The 19,106-nt window shown below is 36.9% G+C and overlaps 1 protein-coding gene across 7 annotated transcripts in view; it reads right to left on the bottom strand.

Moving 5' to 3' along the window:
- Positions 1-19,106, bottom strand: part of RYR2 (ryanodine receptor 2) — a 428,642-nt gene that overhangs the window by 239,480 nt on the left and 170,056 nt on the right. For all 7 annotated transcript variants that reach the window (XM_054819177.1, XM_054819181.1, XM_054819182.1 and 4 more), the window contains 5 exons: positions 16,577-16,651; positions 15,741-15,819; positions 14,480-14,592; positions 4,539-4,638; positions 3,097-3,193 (listed from right to left, as the gene is read on the bottom strand). In XM_054819177.1, the coding sequence (XP_054675152.1) occupies positions 3,097-3,193; positions 4,539-4,638; positions 14,480-14,592; positions 15,741-15,819; positions 16,577-16,651 (464 nt within the window). The remainder of the gene's footprint in view (positions 1-3,096; positions 3,194-4,538; positions 4,639-14,479; positions 14,593-15,740; positions 15,820-16,576; positions 16,652-19,106) is intronic.

Below are 19,106 nucleotides of genomic sequence, written 5' to 3'. Positions count from 1 at the left end.
ACAGTAACCGTGAATACAGTATCTGCACTGTCACTGTATCGTAGGTGTCCACTGTGCTAAAAGCTGTTCCACACGAGTATAAACAGCTTGAGAACATGTGGCTTATTTTGGACTTCTGGTAATCATTGAAACACCTTTATATTCAAATTTATGTAACTGTATCAACGCTCTAAGAATAGAGAAAAACAGGAGTTATTTTTAGAAACTGCCTACAAGGATCCTTCGCATCAAACCAATTTATTCATTTCCAGGATTAGATACCAGGTGACATTATAGAATAAAACTGTTATTTTAAGACTGTCTGTTCTTTTATTTATTTGAAGAGGCATAAAGAGGAGGCCTTTGCAGAAAAATAAAAATGAAATAGAGGAATTAGTGAATCACAACAGAGATGGAACTTCTCAGTGTTCCTTCACACTGCCATTCTGCAAAGCAGAGCTGCTCTTCAGACATATGCTGGAACAAAAAACCCAAGCAGAACCACAACAATCTATCACCAGACTATTTCAAAAGGCAATGAAAGGATAATATGGAATTATTATACTCAAAATATATCATCCTTTACCATGCCTCATGTGCAAAAGTTACAGAACTTAAATTACAAATACAAATTAAATATACGATGTCATAGCTGCAAAAAATACCCATATTTTTAATATAATTCTACCAGCAGTTAAATACCACCCATCAAAATAAGGTATGCATACATATTGAAAACTGAAAGGAGCCGCAAATAATCTTTTTCTATATTATTTTGAATAGGTAAGAGTCCTATTTAGAGATAGAAATATAGAGGGTTTAAGCATTAAGTAAATTTATTAATAATTTAAAAGGAGAAAGTGTAGGGCACAGAGCAACTATACCTAACTCCATAAAATTAAAAGTAATCACAGATTATATTCTAGGTTTGTAAGTAAAAATCAGAGGATCATAGAATGGTTTGGGTTGGAAGGGACCTTAAAGATCATCTAGTTCCAACCCCCCTGCTGCAGGCAGGGACACCCTCCACTAGACCAGGTTGCCCAAAGCCCCATCCAACCTGGCCTTCAACACTTCCAAGGAGGGGGCAGCCACAACCTCTCTGGGCAACCTGTTCCAGTGCCTCACCACCCTCACAGGGAAGAATTTCTTCCTAATATCTGATCTAAATCGACCCTCCTTCAGCTTAAACCCATTACCCCTTGTCCTGTCACTCCATGCCCTTGTAAACAGTCCCTCTCCAGCTTTCCTGTAGGCCCCTTCAGGTACTGGAAGGCTGCTATAAGGTCTCCCCAGAGCCTTCTCTTCTCCAGGCTGAACAACCCCAACTCTCTCAGCCTGTCTTCGTAAGAGAGGTGCTCCAGCCCTCTGATCATCTTCATGGCCCTCCTCTGGACTCTCCAACACCTTCATGTCCTTCTTATGTAATTTTAAAATTTCCAGAAAATCTATAGAAGAACTTCAGAAAAGGAAAATATGAAAAAAATTGAACTTATTTTTATTCTGTTTGTTAAAGAAAACTCCTGAACAACAAGGAAATTTTAGAAGATCAAAACTGTTTTTTATGAAGTGCTGCGAAGCAACATTTCTCAGTATTGCTATCAGGAAACAGAAAGACAAAGACATAGGTACTATTTGTTGTCTGCCAGCTCTGTTTCTTTTCAGGTACTATACGGATAGGGGGAAAGGTAAATGTTGCAGAAGGAAGAATAATGATCCAGTGTCTGCAGCTGAAGAAATGAACTCTAATCTTCCCATGTTATGGGACACAAAGATGCATCATGTGAATGCACAAGCAGATCAAATTAATTTTTTCTTAACTTGCAACTTCGCGCTCCTTTATTGCAGTTTATATATAACGCTACTCTTGTAAAGAGACACAGTTTTCCTGTGTTCTTAAGAGTTAAAGTTCAGTAATTAAGTGCTTGTTCATTGTATAAATCTGCAATTACACTGCAACTACAATTTTTAAAAGGAATTTTGCAGGATTTAAATTGAAGTAAGAGCGAACACTATAGGATCCTATTTATCATCTTATCTTTTCATCACTGTAACGGATCTATTACATAGTAACTAAAATTAAAACACGAACTGATCACATTTTAACTCTCAGCATTTTGAAATATCTTCTGTGTTCAAAAACCACTTCCTTGTCTAAAAATGAGAAATAGCCAGGAAGAGCTGGTTAGCAACTATAAGAAAACTCTGATGTTTTTCTTACTAATATTTAAAAATTCATAGATTTTTGCTATATTTTATGAGACCTTCCAGTGTCTTGTTCTTATCTTTACAAATAAGAATAAAATAGAATAAAAAATACATTTCTCTTTGCAAACCAAGAAAACTCATTTGGAAATGAATGAATAGCACTTTCTTTGTCATGGAAATGAAGATACCCAATATGCTGCATTAAACAAACTATTCCAAAAAATCAACATTATCATTTAGCAAGCTTCACGCTGAAGGTAGGAATAAATCATATGACATCACCCTACTGAAAAGAAATTTAGAGTATATTTTATTAGAGCAAATAAACAGGGCTTTGATTCACCCATGTAATCACTCCACTGAGACATGTCACTTTCAGTGCCAGTCTTCTCACCATTTGGATTTATTTATTAGTTAACAGAGAGACACATACTGAGCTGTCACTGTCATCACTTCTCTACTTCCATTCTAGGATTCCTTTAGTCAACAAAATAACCATAAATTAAGTTCTAGACTACCATAGGTACCCCTGAGATCAATACCCAGATTAGTAGCCTTGAAGGACTGGGCAGTAATTTTAACGTACACTGTCCTGAGGAATTTTTTGTGATTACAGGAAAAAACAGCAGTAAAGAAACCAACACGTTTCACTCCCAGTGCTTTTAAGCCAGTTAGGACACAATAAGTTATCAAAAATTACTATTGCTTTTACACCTGGTAAGTGAAATCAGACTTGAACAATACTGAAAAGAAAATGCAAGGAGCTCGTGTCCAAAGTTCATCTCAACAATACCCCATCTTATGAGTAATACATCTCATCACAATATCCTTTGAAAATCCGTACTATCAGTGACACTTAATATGGATTCAGAACATCTGTTATCATTCTATTATAAGCTGGAAACCTACCTTCTTTGCTCTTCTCCATGTTCACCCGAAGGGACTGTCAAACATTCATCCATGTGACCATGCAATAACCTCAGAACATCCCCTCCTATCAGATATCCTTGAATAAAGGAAGAAAAGCAAGTGCATTTGTCTGAACGCAGCAACATGTAAAATTATAGTTCAAACTGTAATAAATACTATCAGTTTCATTTCTTTTTTTTTTTTTTTCTGTTGGTATTTTATGTTACTTTAAAAGGAGAGTCAGAAGAATGGGAAGATACCTTGTACCCTGGGGAGGCAGCTGAACATTGCCAAGTGAGAAACACTCCAAGTCAGCAGGTAGAAAAGGGTGGATCAAGGACAAGGAGAATGGAGTTTATAGGAGAAGGCAACAGGTTGGAGAGAAGGTTTTCGCCGCTCAGCAGAAAGGTTTTCTTCATAAACTTTAGGACATGGTTAAGCAATGCACTAGCTTTTTTCTTTAATAATGGATTGCTCTAGAAACCATGTCAGCAAATCTGAATGCACAGAATGAGTCTCAGTCTAAAAAACCAGTGAGTATATAGAAAGGAGGTGTTGGCAATGCTGTTGCTGAAATCTGAATGAGCAAAGCTGCAAGAGCATTCCACAACTGTGTTTTAAATTATGCCAGATAAAAAGAACTGATGTGAAATTTCAGTGTATTGCCTTTTCAAAAAATAGTACACAAAAATCCCAGGGAGTAAGACAGACAGGACCCGCAGCCTTAACCTCCTTAAGGTTCTATTACAGTAGCAACTGAAAACAATTATTCTGTAGGAAACTAGAAATCACTAGGCTTTCCATTGTGACAGACTTTTCGGAAAAAGACAACGGTTTTTCTTCTCTGTGGAACCAGTACGGCATAAATTCAGGGATCCTTGTCCTTTCATGTCAGAAGTTGCATTAAAAAAACCCCACAAACCTCCCTAATTCCTAAATAAAATAAAACATTTTTGACAGTTGTTCTAGCCTGTCCTTTCTGTCTTTCCTCTCCTTTTGTTTTTCTTCCCAACCATATGCTCCCCACAAAACCATTCCCAGTCTTTACTCCTAGGATTTCACATCCTGCTTCCAGTCCTCTTGCCCACTTTTTATTCAGTCTCAGGAACATGTAATCATGACTGCATACATCAGAATTATCTCAGATATTTTAAAGCCAGACTAAAAGTCTTTAAAAAAAATGTATTAATGTTATCCTATTTTTAGCAAAATGAGATTTGAATGAGCTGTTCAGTATTTAGAAAAAATTATGTAGAAAACTATCGGTGTTACTTTCGGTATAACTTTCCCTCTGTTTTCAGAACATTTGTATATTTATTTATTGGATTGAACATTTACGTAAGAGAAATCCACTCCCACACTTGGCAGAATAATTTGATTTTTCAGACATTTCATTTAGAATACAATCAGTCTTTCAATAATTAAAATTGAGTAAGTCTTACCTTGGGCAACTTCACTTCCTGAACTGATTGGTGCTACACTCCAGAGCGTTTGCTGGAAGGCTGCATCAACATGTAAGCTACCGTTGCCATAAGAGAGATGCTAAAACCAGGAAAGAGAGAGGCTTTTATTTGGGGTTAATTAAAATTCTCATTGCAGTATACAATAGTAATATCAACCGTTCTCTTGTTTCTTTCATACATAAATTGTTCCTATTGACTGTATAAGTAAACCCAAACTCGGACCTGGGTACTCTTCAAGGGACATTAAAAATAAAGCTAGAGTAAGAACAGCATACTTACCTCAAAGAGACATATATGAATGGCACAGAATGGTCAGCTGCCTGGGGTCTTAGACCATAGCAAACACTCTGAAGAAGTGATTATTAAATGTTTATCAAAACTTTAGTTTCAACTACTGGACAGTAACTATGTTTATACAGTAGTATTGGTCTCTGTTTCTGTATGTTGTGACCCGCATTAAGACCTCCTGGATAAATTATTAACCATGCAAAAGACAACAATGGCAATGGAGGTCAGAAGGGGGTAGAATCCCAACGACATGTGCAGAGTTCCTCAGTCTTCCTGCCTGCACATCTTCTAGCTGTACAGGAGTACAAGAAATAGCGCATCAGCTCATTTAGAAGGCTCCCATAACGGCTAACGACACACAAAGTAAGTGATCTCACAAAAGCCATGTTTCCACTGCGCCAGCGTCATTCAGCACATGCAATGCAGAAGGTTCAATGAACAAACCACCGCTTCGCCTCTTACTTTCCCCTTACCGCAGTTACATAAACTTAGTCAATGGCAGAGCAGGCTGAGAGACTACAATCCCCAGCACATCGCCAGTCCCATTCCTGCCTTGTGGGCCTTAACTTTGTTAGGTTTCCTCTGACATCGCTACACAGATTCCAGTTAGGGACAATGAGCAATTCCACTAGTACGCTGAAGCAGGAATACTGCTTTTTGCTGAAGATACATCATTCAGGGTAGGCAAAAGAGGAAGAGGATAACTCCTCTGTTGTTTAGATCTGACATCAACAGAGCGCTTCTTGTAACTGCGTGCTTTGTACATGTTAATGAACTTATTTTCACACACAATGGTATCAACTGAATTAGTGTTCAATTTTATAGATAGGACAGTGAACAAAAATATGTTGCTGACATCTCTCTTCAGAGCACCTGTTATTTTTGTCCATTCATTTGACTCCAGTTGCAGCTCTGATTATAACCCAGATGTCTCAAGCTGAGTCACCAGAGAATTATACCTTTGAAAGGATGGTTTAAATGACCTAATACAACACGTGACTACCACAGCAGAGAAATCAGGAGTGTATCTCTGCAATTCTCTTCTTTCCTTCACTTCCCTAGATTGCTTCCTGCACCCTGCATCCTTCAATCTACAATTGAAGGCAGGGGTCCTGACATTTACAATTCCATAAGCTATGGTGTTCATCCCCTCAAACCATCCATAGCAAACAATAAAATGAAGCTTTGACCACGTAGAGAAAGTACCCTGTCAATGGATATTCAAGGATTCAATTATGTAAAATGTACAGGAAACAGATTAGAGATGCCAGTCTTAGTCCTGGCATTGCCTAACTTTGCAGTGCTATATTTTACAATCTCAATGTTGCTTTAAAGCAATCTGCTACCTGTCTATAACTTATCTGGAGCTTATCTGCTTGGTTTTGTACTTTCAGCACAATATATCTATCAAAATGAAACAAATTCCATAACTCAATGTCCAGGATGCAGACATGACACTCACACCGATGTTGAACAGCCTCCATACCTATTACACAGATCTTTGTTAGCTGGCATAACAGAGCATCTGGCAGAAGTAGCAGGTTGTCATCATTGACAAGGACCACATGTATAGCACATGTCTTTCAGATATGCAGTAACAGCATTTGCAAAGCAGAAATATGTTGGGTTCAGGAATCCTGCTGTATATTCCAATCCTGGTATGGGTCTTCACCATTACAGGCAGGTCCTTCAGCCTTCTGTCTCACCCAGATATTATCTTTTCTGCACTGGTGTCCAGGCTCAGCCAAAAAGCTACATTTGTCTTCCCATGGGTTTTTAAATCACTTTGCAGAATTAAATTGTGGTATTGTATGAATACAGGTTAACACTACAGTCTACAGGCAGTTTCTCAAGGAGAAGCTGCAAGACTGAAATCTCCCAGAATACTACAGGTTTCCCAACTGAACTTACCTTCACATTATAAACTCTACTGCTCTGCAGAAATGTAACACAATCACATTTCTGTTCCTAGGTCTTCAAGAAGAACACAGTGTATTCAAGCTCACTGGAGAGCTTAGGAATCAGATGGTAATTTCCACAAGAACCCTTCAGTACTGATTGCAGCAGCATAGCTGCATTTACAATACCTCTAAATAACTAGAGGATGTATTTAAATTTCACAGTCAGTCTGCATCAAAGTTTCTGTTCTCAGAAACGTGCATGTGTGCAAAGACAAAAACATAAAGAAAGGAAAACTTTTGCTTCAGGTTTACTCTTGGCTAAGGTGTGTCAATGCTGACACCTCATCTAGCAGTATCTATTTCTATCTGCACTTTACATTACGATGTCTCTACCTTCAAACTTGTGCCATTCCAAATAGCGAGAAGAGTAAAAGAAAAATAATAAAGAAAGTTTATTTTCTGGTGCATTTCTCTGAAGTGGTTTAAACAGTTGGCCAGCAAATCCACAAGCAAAGAGATTTTTTCCATTGATAAAGAGAATTGCCAACACTATACTAACCAATTCAAGCCCCTCCACTCAGGATAAATATACCATCAGCAAAGGGAGAGCAGTAGCTAAAACTCTCAGATAGACAGAAACTACCATTGCTACTCAGCCATCAAGAATCATCTAGTCCACTATTCCATAGGTGGCAGCAGGTAAGTGCAGATGCATGGCAGGACAGCATAAAGAGCCCACAGAAGGTAGACGGGGGTAGTCTGCATTCCCTCTCTTTATATTAGCTTTCCTTCTGTGCTATAACCATGAAAAGCCTGAAGCACGGCAGCTCCTATGCTTCCAAATGATAATCATGTGGTATGATTAGACACAAGTGCTTTCATTAACAAAATATTAACTTTAGAGGCAAGCATCAAAAGTTAGGAAATGTCAAACAAAGTAGCCTATGGAAAAAGAATGGCTTCTGGTGAATGCATCATATTACAGTCTTCAACGGCATGATCCTGTACAATTTTTTCCACAAGTGCTGCCTCATTGTGTATACAGGATAAAGGAGCTCACTTCCTGAACAGCTGCTCAGTGCTTTGTTTTCTCCTCAGTCTTCAGTCTGCAGCCTCATGCTTTATTCAATATAGCCAATTCTTCAAAGCTTTGAAAAGAGAATTATTAATTTCCTCATAGGCTTGTCTCTTGCTACCAACAATTACAGCATTTTACAGAACACAACGAATATTAATGAATTCATTTTCTCAAAACCCCAGAGGAGCAGCATTATAGCCCATTTTCCAATGAGCAGTGGAGGTACATAGATTACACTAAAAAATTTTCATTAATCTAGGATGCCCAAGGTGAGGTGACAAGGACCTGTTTAATCCCCGCTGTAGACTGCATTATATGCAATTTTCATGTTCATCTTCCCTTCACCTCAGTTGCAGGTATCAAGACTGAGCAACTCTGGGACCTCAACCTCTAGCAGAAGGAGGACACCTCAGAGCCACAACTCAGGTAAGGAATATTCCTGGAAAGGGATGAAGAGTCAGTGACCTCTTGAAATCAAGCCTGGTATAAAAGAAGATCTGCTCAGCAAATTCCACAAGGGATTCTGGTACAAAACCTAATTCTCCAGGAAAAAAATTAGCTAAGCATCACACCACCGATCTTCCACCTGCAATTCCCAGCTTGAAATTTCATCTTCAAAGTTGCTTCATTCCACAGCATCTCTGCTACTTGGCCCTGACACATCCATCAAACTTATCAGCAGTGAGATAGCATTCCATAAAAAGCCAATGTGACTGTATATATTTAAGAGATTTCAGAAATTATGGCACTGATATATTTTTATGCATTTTCTAATGCCTATGGTTTTTCAAATTTAAGAAAATTATTTTTGTGGTATAATTTATATGTAATTTTCCTATATTAATAAAAGGGCAAAAAAAACCCCCATGGTTACAGTAGGCAGAATCACAGACACCCACATGAACCACAGGTAGAGAAGGAAACTTTAAAACCATTTTTTAGACATCTGCCACCTAAACTAACACAAAATCACTAACAGGAGTAGGCTGCCAGCATACCAGGGGTGACTGCTGTGCCTTAATACAATGGGTTTCATAGATAGTTGCCAACAGCAGTTATCTAGCCTAATTGCTCCCGGCCTCTCCCACTCTCTTTTCCTCTCCAAATCTTTATCCCAATCCCATATCTCTCACCTAGCCAATCCAGCTTCCCAACCCAATTACAGCCTACCTTACCACCCAGAATTAGGACCTCCTCCTGCTTCAAAATGTTCTCCATCAGACCTACAAAGCCTCGGCATGGCCTTTTGGCTTTTTTATTGCTCAGCCTCTTCCTTCCCATGTCAGCCAGCTTTAGACTTCCTTCCAGGAACACTGGAAGACCACAACTCCTCCCCCTCAATTCTTTTCTCATTTCTTGGCCCCAGATTTTGCCCTCTCTGGATCTTTGTCCAGCAGTTTGGTTCTCCCCAGCCAGCCCACTCCTCCTCTACAGATCCCTCTTGTTGTCCTTCATTCCCAGTCTCACTCTACTGGTTCTTCTATCAATTCTCCCTGCCAAAACAGCACAGGTTTTCTGCCCCAAATTTCTAACACAACTTTAACCAGCGGGTACCCACGCCCCGCCTTGTCACCAGCTTCTTGTCCCAGATGATTTCTTAGTCCCTTACTGCCTTCCTGCCTTCGGTTGCCAATCTTTTCAGCCAGTCATCAAGTCCCACTCAGTTTCTCTCCTTCCCACTTCAGTCCCAGGCTCCTGTCCCTGCTACGTCACCTGCCTTTTGTCCCGTCAACTTTCTCATAGCTTCCTCCTCCACATATCTTCAATGACAGCAGATCACCGGCACCACATAAAACACAGAGTTCTCAGCTGTCGACACAGTGCCTGACTTCATCCCTGCCTTGAGCTACCCATTACAAGGAATACCTGGTTCCACCAGGGTCGGGCTGTATTTAATTATTCGGTGTAGAGGGAGTTTGAATGGTTCACAAACACGCAGGAGGTGTAAGAGGTCTAGCTTATACAAAATAGACAAAGTCATCAGAATTTTAGCTACTAAAACAAAATTTAAAACATCTTCCCTGGGCATGATACCAAGATCACCCCTTTGAATTTCCTTTGTTTGTTATAAAGCATAGGATGCTCAACATTTTCAAGAAAATGAGATTAATTTTCTTAATGATGGGAAATTATTTTTTAATTCCCTGTCTTTAAGCTCAGTGACATTTGACCTCTTGTTGATGAACTAAAAAAAAAAATTATCTCAGACTGTTAAAAAAACAAAAACCATAAATAGATGCTACTATTTCTAATAAGTAATTTTTTTACATTACAATCACTTGATTATAAGTACTTGGAAGCAAGATTTTATAAGGCAGAGCAGCTTGACAACCTTAATTATCAGGAAGATCTACCAGCCTCCACAGTAACATTTCAAATTGTATAAAGACTCTGTGGAAACCGCATTATGATCAGTGTAACAGAGCAGCTCAACACTACTTCGTTCCACTAATTTCAGGCTTGTTTATGTAGATTCAAATTATTTTTAAGAAAAAACTTTTTACTATTAAAAATAAAACAAAATCACACACTGCTGTATTCCCTGGTACTATTGCACCAACAAATGCTACCAATATTTAGAAGCTGTCTCAAGTATTTAATAATAAATAAGAGAATTAAAACTAAGAGCTGAAAATAAACAATGTATTTGATGCAAAAAGATGCAGAGGGAGTGCCTTTCCAATACTCAGAATCCTGTTCTTCTTTTTAGGACAAATGACAGATATCAGATCAACCTTTCAAATAATTTGATCTAATTTGGATAATATTATTTTTGAAAGGGAACTTTGTCATCAATTAACCATGATAAAAATTTTCCAGGAAAAGCTTACACTTCAAAGGAAAGTTTCAGTTAGTTTCATATTAGTTTCCAGTATTGGAGGGGAAAAAAAAAATTAAAAAAATAAAAAATAAAAAGGTCATTTAAGTCACAGAGGTAAACCTCAAGGCTTGTTCACCAATTTGCATAATGCAGCTGCAGATTAGCATTACAGTCAGGACAGCAACTACGTATTGTTGCATTATACTGAAATCTCTGCACTGTAGATTCAAAGTTGTTTGGTTTTGTTTTTGTTTTTGTTTTCTCTTTCCTTACTGCTTAGCCCAAATAGTACTGACTTCATGGATACTAATTTTCACTTTTATCTTCATTATGCATTTTATATTTCAACTTCATGTCTAAGGAATTTTTCTTGAATTATGTTTAAAAGACTAAGCTACCCAGAGGCTTCATGAATTTGAAAGAAATTTAAATTAATTGAATTTCTAAACTATTGAAAATTGGCGATTTTGAAAGCAATCGTGGTCTGTAATTAACATTAGGCATAGGCAAACCTCAGTGTAGGGGTACATACTAATGTATACAAGATGGGGAAACATGTTGGAAATATTACATCTGTTCATCAGCCTGCACTGCCTCAAGAAAGGAAACAGAGCAACTCTGGCTTGAACTTAAAACAGCAGCAATATTTATAGCAGAATATCTTTTTGCTCTATGCTAAGAGGGTTCAGCAGAGCCAAGTTTCCTCTCCAAAGGATCTGGCAATAACGCAGCTCACGTATTATGCAATGCCACAAGTACTTACGTAAGGGCTTTTCTTCAGAAATGCTACACAGAAAAATAAGCGTACAAAATCCCACTGTATAGGTAGGGATAATTAAAGTCAGAGCATCTGAATGACCTGCCCAGGGTCATTGCTGTGAGTCAACAAACAGCCACAATACACATCTCTGGACCTTTAGCCTACTATTTTAACACTAGCCTTCCTATCAGTTTAGCACTTGTTCACTGCAATTAAAAAGATGACTCCTCGGGGCAAAAAAAATGGTCAATTGTCTCAAAATCTTTTTTTGATGGAAAGCAGGGAAGGTGAACTATAGGAAAGTCCTGATATTTTCTTAATGTTTTAATAGTGGTTGCCAAACAAATTAGGTCTAAACAATCTACTGACTGAGATCATAAAGTCACAAAGTCAATGTGAAAAAAAAAAATTAAGTAATTAAGCTGCAGTCAGACCGTGGAAGGCTAACCTGTGAAGCTGACGTAGTTCTGCTCTCCCCTTGTATTATACAAATTAAACGAAGTTCTGACTACCTTTTGAAAAAGCCCTGCCCTGTGAGTGAACTCTGCTCATCTGTTATTTTTATATAGACATCTTTGCCCCAGGATTGTTAACCTGTTTGTCTCAACTTGGAGACAACTAGCAAGTTGCCTGAAAACATAGCACAATATTGCAATGCAAAAAGGTGACATTCCAACCCTATTCTAACAGCATATAGACATAGAACGTCTGATAGAAAACTTACCATTTCCCTAAAGTTTCAACAGTAAGTACACAATATACATAAACCTAACTCTTAGCATCCTGCTGAACATCACTGTCTGTCACAGGATCTGAGGAACTCCTCGCCCTTAGAAAAACTGTTCCTCGACTGGATTCAGTAGAGCTTATTCGGTCTCACGATCCAAGTGGATTCATAAAAATAACTTCATCTCTCCAGAGTCCTAACTATTGTAAAAGGTATCAGTTGCTACATCCCTTTAAGTGTTGTAGAAAATAGGGGCTATAACATGACACTGCACTCAAAATGAAAATACTGTGATTATTTTCAAAAGTACATCCTTTGAAGTTATTTTGTAGATGGCCAAATGGATTAAGACTAACAATTTAAGATGGAGAGACAGCTTTCATGAAAAATATTGACCTATCGGTGATGGGCTAATTCAGTCTTTGTCAACTGTTTGAATTTTCATAAAAGTATTATTGATTTATTTACAGGGCTAATACAACTACTGAATAGGTAGCAAAACCACAAATATTTTTATGATTGTGAAGCTACGTAGTTCACCAGCTCTTAATTTAGTCTGGAAAAACATCTGTTCACAAAAACGTGGGGGTGAATGCATATAAGAGCAAAATTAATTTGCTGAATCCTTGTTCTTTCTTACTACCAAACCAGAGGTAAATAACTGAAATAGGTTTAATAACTATTCATTAAAATCTAGCTCTAAACCATTTTAAGATTATAATACAGAGATTAAAATATCAAGAACATAGATTTGTGTCATTTCTTTCTACACTGAAAATATAATTTATTTTTAGTATACTGATATTTTGTATGGAAGATGCGGTATCCGCATTAACACCACGTGTTGAGGGAAATCAGTCTCTGCATTCAGCATCACGTCTCTGGCTGTATAAAAGTACATATGACAGCCTGGAGAATCAACAGTTGAGGCACAAATCCTAAATAATAGAAAAGGCTGAGCTGATTTACTAATTAGAGGGCAGAAAGAAGGAGTTCAGGCATATACCTACACAAAGACACAATTTGGAGAAAAACGCAACTTCAGCCACTCAATTTGGCAATTCAATGAATTTCAAAGAAATTCAATGTCTTTAAATAAAACCTTTTCATGAATTAGATTTCTCATTAATTTTGTCCACAATAAGTTGCTTTTTCAGTAAGTCTAATTACAATTCTCCTAAAAGTAATTATGAAAAATAATTTTAAAATGTAACATGACCGGAAAGTTGTCAGAATGTCTACTTACAAGAAATGACTCATTAAAAGAGTTACTGAGCTTCTAATTACAAGTTACAATTATATTCTAATAATTATATTCTCATTTTTCTATGTGTTTCCAAAAGAAAGGAGAACATTTTTGATTTTATCAAAAAGAAAAAGAACACATTATTTTTAAATCTTATTAAACTCTTCACTTCTTTTTCTAAATATTGTAAAAACTTTCAGATATAAATGTTTCATAGCATTTTAAAAAGTGAATAATACAGAATAAGCTTTAATGTTATATGCAGATTTGAGACAGTGCTCGTGACAAAGGTAAAACCACTTCCTCTTTAAAGATCCCTTTTTTAGTTGTAGCTACATTTGCCAAATCACTGGGGCTGATTTTACAGAAGCTTCCAGCAGACCGATTTTCTTATTATTTTCATCTTTTCTTTTTTTTTCCAGATAGAACAGTTCACATGCTTGCAACACCAAGAATACAAAAAGAAATTTGTCTTAAGTGTTGAAGATTTTCATTTCAGAACAAATGGGAGATACTTTGATGAGGAAGAAAGTTATTTAAACCAGTGATAAAAAGCAGCTACCACAGAAAGTTTTTAAATACTGCATTTATATTTAATTGTTAAGTATTTTAATTATATTTCATTATGACATGTCAGTAGCTGTATCTACAATACACTGTACCTAATCCTAAGAAAATATGGACCTTTTAAAGCCCACAAAACACTGCGTACCTAAATTAAACATTCCAAAATTTTGATATAAAGTTTTAATTCATATATGATAGTGCTGTTAACCTCTGAACACTCATAGAGACTCTAAACACCTCAATTATGCAATTTGGACAGATTTCTTTTTTCTATATTTGCTTTTTTTTCTTCATTAGTAAAGTTTCCAACTTCTATTATTGAAATGAACATAAATCGGATCAGTCACGTATCAATGTCACACTTTCCAGAATTTCAGTGTCTTGGTTTGCAAAATGGTATCAAATATAAATTTAAACACCTTAAGCTATACTTTTTTGGAGGTGGAAATGTAAACCAGACTTTAGTATAATACTTTTATTAAGTGTTTTTTCTGTAGAGGAAGCACCATGCAGATATTCTTACAGAACTTACCAAATATCTTTCTGAAGAGACACTGACTAAAATAAGATCATCTCCAACACGCACTTTTTCTCCTTCTGATCGTTGCTTGGAAGCAGGATGGATAGTCCACCAGCATGCCTCACCTATGTCATTATTGAGAAATAGCAGAGAAAGAAGTTAGAAAGACAGTGCCTGGCATTATTGCCGTTATTTTCACATTTATCTCAATCCTAAAGTTCTGACCCAGTTTTCAGTTGGGTAAACCAATTGTCCATGTGTCTTCAGTAACTAATATCATTCCTGCACCACCTTGTCGGAAACTCAGCTGGAAATAATACACATGCAGAAGTGAGCAAGAACTCTGAAACAGTCATTCCAGTGTTGAGTAAGGATACGGCGCTCTGTGTTCTTTAGGCAACCTGGTCCAGGCTCCTTTTGCTAAATGGCTTCCCTGTCACCTTTGCTCCACATTCTGGGAAAGACATCGAAGAATATTCCGCCAAGAATTAGGACAAAGAAGTGGAGCAACTCATCACTAAGGGTAATAAAAATAAGCATCTACAATATCGCTTAAAATAATATTTAAAAGATCTCATAAATCCAAAATCAATTATGTTCTTCCACTTCTACTGACTGTTAGTGTCTCTGATTCCCCAGAATATTTATAAGTGTTAAAGTCACAAACTTTGTTCTCATGATAAACCTTGCTTTCAGATACACTTCTTGACCAAAAAGCATGCTTTTCAGAAAAAAATCTCTTTGATCTTGGAACTGTTCAATTGTTGCTTTTATTACTGTTATTACTCCTAGCTACAGCAAGGCTTAAAAAACCAAGCAAATTTATTATTTCTAATTAAACAATTACACCAAACTGATGGCATTGTAAGAAGCTATATCAGTCTAAAAAATACGAATCAATTCAAGTCACTAGCAGTTCTAAAACTTTAATAGAATCTTTATTTAAAATAATACAAGTTTTAAAAATTTTCAGCAGAAGACTTATACAGGAATAGCATCTTGGGAATATTCCTTTACTTATATTCAATATTGTAAATTTATATTGAAATATCAATAGACATGGTTATATCTCATAGAAAAGAAACTACATAATCTATTAGAAAATGTAGAGATAAGATACTGAATGTGTAAAACACAGAAACATTAAACTTTGTTTCTTTAGTCCTTACAATAGTCTTAATTTTTACATGATTTTTATGTATTCATAGGTCTCTATTCTGATTTTTAGACTGAAAGTATTCTTCATTACATAGTCTTTTAAACTAGTGTTTACCTGTTGTGTCCTCTTGCAATCCTACATCAAATGCCAGCTTATCCATTGAAGATCGAGATGTAGAGAGGCAGCATAGATACTATCAAAAGAAAAAAGCATGCATTGCTAGTTCTGCTCACATCTGATAATCCACTGAAATATAAAAAGCCATCAACCTACTAACACAGGACTAACCATTTTTAAATTATCCTCACTAGTTACTATCAAGAACATATATGCCTGATAAAATGAAGGGCACTCAAAGAGACTTGACAAAGATATATGTTCTAAAATAACCTCTCAGTCTATCCAGGTTATCTTTCCACCGAGATGGGAATAGCGAGAGGGGAAACAAAGGAGCTGGTTGCATCGAAGTTCAGCTCCACGAAGCCTCACTTGTAGTTAAGGAGTTTGGAACCCGTATAATTCATCAGGGAATTGAAGAGTGAGGCTTCTGTCCAAAATACGTGCAAGAAGGAATTTCCTTTTCCCCTCAGACTCCAACATATGTTCAGGTTGCCAGCCAGATGCCAGCTGTGGATTCAGTCGCAGCTTATGCAATATGCAATATCCACGGGAAAAGAAATGAGAAATCACCAACTCAAAACAGACTGACAAACAGAGAACTCATCATTATGGAGCCAGACTTAGTTTTAACACTTACCCAGATATGACTGGCTTGGTTTCATATTTCCAAGCATCTGCCCTTCACAAAGGTTTCCATTAACCATGGGTAAAATGCCTCTTTGATGTGAATAATTCTCCAGATACCAATAAATGGCAGTAGTCTGGGAACTTTCAAACGTAACTTTCATACAAAAAAGAAATCATTGCTGCTATCAATTCCTGTTACGTACCATGCCGCTGTAGGAATGGCGCAGCAGGATTGCATGGCCATAGAGTAGTGTTCGATGACCGCCACCTTGTGCGGACTGAAAGATAAAGAGAAGTGATATACTGGTATGTTGTAATAAAATCGCGCCCTTTGAGAAAGAAAAAAGAAAAAGAAATCCTCATCAATGTCTGGACAATCTGTGTTTGCCCTGCGACAAAGAAGTCTATTTCTTGATAAAATGCTCAGGAAGGTAGTTTTATGAATGTGTTCTCTTTAATTTTGATTGGCTCTTAATATATTGACCTTGTAAGTCCTTAGGGCAGATCTAAGGTAGCATTTGAACAGGCGAACCTAGAAGCTACTGACTTTTTCCTATTAGAAGTACTCGATTCACTGATAAGGGAAAAGAGCGTACTTTGTACCATCACCAATTTGGTATAAAATATATTCTAGAAGTTTGAATCCTTCCTTCCTTGGGCTGAAAGCAGGCGGCCTCTAGAGAGGAGCAGCTTTGACGTGTGTCACACTACCCTCTACACCCTTATGCATTGTGAAGTCTCTCCGCGTTTACCCATTTTCCCTTCAAACAATATACTTTTCAATATAGAAGGTATGCAGAGGGAGCTTCTGGAGTATCATCCCTGTTTAACCAGAAAGTATTAATGATAGATCAACCACATTGAAGATCATCAACCTCCAGACTACTTGGCCCACAGTGTTTAAAAAACTAGCAGACAGAATTCTTTATCTGCCAGGTAAGTGCTCAAAGACATCCAAGCTAACTCAACAGGCTTTGATTCAGAAATCATGCCCAAGTAAATGTTCCTCTTGAGAAACGCAGCATAAATCTTGAGTGAAAGAAAATTAAAGTAATAAAATTCACTTTTATCCCAAGAAACTGCAACCATTTTTTTTCCACAATAGTTTCATTACAGTTTCTATTTATCTATAATGTTTAACCGCTCATGAAAGAATAAATAAATCTTGTTAAAGCATGAGCAACCTTTCAACTTCTGCTGAAGATTTATGAATTCCTTAGACTGAGATGCAGCTGACTGACATTGGTAAGGAGCAGAGACACTGTCAAGAGCGTAAGTACATATTCTTCTGACAGAACATCTCACATAACATTATGCACTTCACGCTCTTCAAGCAATATCGATAAATACATATTTTTTGAGTCTATAAATGTGACAACTCCATAAGTAGCAGTACTCTTTCATATAGGACTCCTAATTTAATTTCTTATATACAGCATTTATACCCTTTCTTTTATCACAGTAGACTGACCTTCTGTTTGACTGGAGCATCAGATTCATTACAGAATAAACTGGAAACAATCATACTATGTTATCTCTCTGGCAGCTTCATTTCAGTGCTGAAGATCAATTTAACTGAATGGCTATGGTGACAACACACAATTATTTCCCTTCCTCGTTTACTGGTTGTCCTTCTTTATCTTTTACCCATTAGCATAATATTTTTTGATCTTTGAGTAACTTGGTCAAGGAAAGAAAAGGAAAAAAAGAGGAATAGAGAGTGAAAAAGGAAGCACTGCAAAAAAAAATAATTTTAGCACTTTTAAGAAACTGTCAGGAATTGATGGCTTTTATCTTTATTGAGAAGAGAGCATCTTGATGGACACAAGGTATATTTTGACTTTCAACAAACTGTGTAGCAGTCAAAATGCAGGGAGGCACATTCAATAATCTCTCTGGAAGACTGAGTGACAAGAACTTTTATTAAGAAAGAATAAAAGTCATGGTCTTTGTCACAGACACGGTCTTGACAGTAAGACATGAAGATTTAGCTTTGAACTGCCATTACTACCACCACTTTTTCCAAAGGCACCAGGAAAGAATGAGACATTTGATAATGTCAGGCCCACTGTACCAAAGGTGAATGCTGAATGGCTGCTGCGCATCACGTTAAGGAAGAGGTGGAAAATTGCTGTGATCATACTGCCTCACCAACATTTCAGGTTTGCCCAGAAGCTTTATCAACAGCAGGCATAGCTACCCAACCAACCAAGTCACTAACATGGACATAAGTCTGAAATGCCACCGATATTTTTATCAAAATTATTCTGTATTACTAGCCATAAATTTGACTTCTGACACAGATTTAGTTGTCTGTTGTACAAAAGATGAAAGGAATAGTGTGATCAACAAAAAAAAAAAAAAATACAAACCAAGGCTACATTAGCCTGCCTTGTTTTAGCCATATTGACTTGTCTGTCTAGCATCTATTTTGTTAAATGCCCATTTGTAGCTGAAGAGGAGAAAGGTTGGCTCAAAAAAAATTCAATCACTTTTGTGAAAAATGGAGGAGTGGTTTTTGAGGTAATTTTTCCCAAGAGAATTAAAGTAATTCTTTTTAACCAAATTATTTTGCCCATTAAAAAAATACAAGCAAGTTTGCTGGTTTTGTTTCTTAGACAGAAAACAAAGAGTTGCAAAAAAACCATTTCAATCATATTCCACTCAAAGGTTTCTGAGAGGCAGTTATAATCAAGTCATTCATATGGAGGGAAAGTGAAAAGATGAAATACA

Source organism: Grus americana, chromosome 3 (genome assembly GCF_028858705.1).
Source record: "Grus americana isolate bGruAme1 chromosome 3, bGruAme1.mat, whole genome shotgun sequence".
Classification (NCBI taxonomy): Eukaryota; Metazoa; Chordata; class Aves; order Gruiformes; family Gruidae; genus Grus; species Grus americana.
The sequence above is the reverse complement of the archived record's forward strand: the minus strand, read 5'-3'. Positions and strand labels throughout refer to the sequence as shown.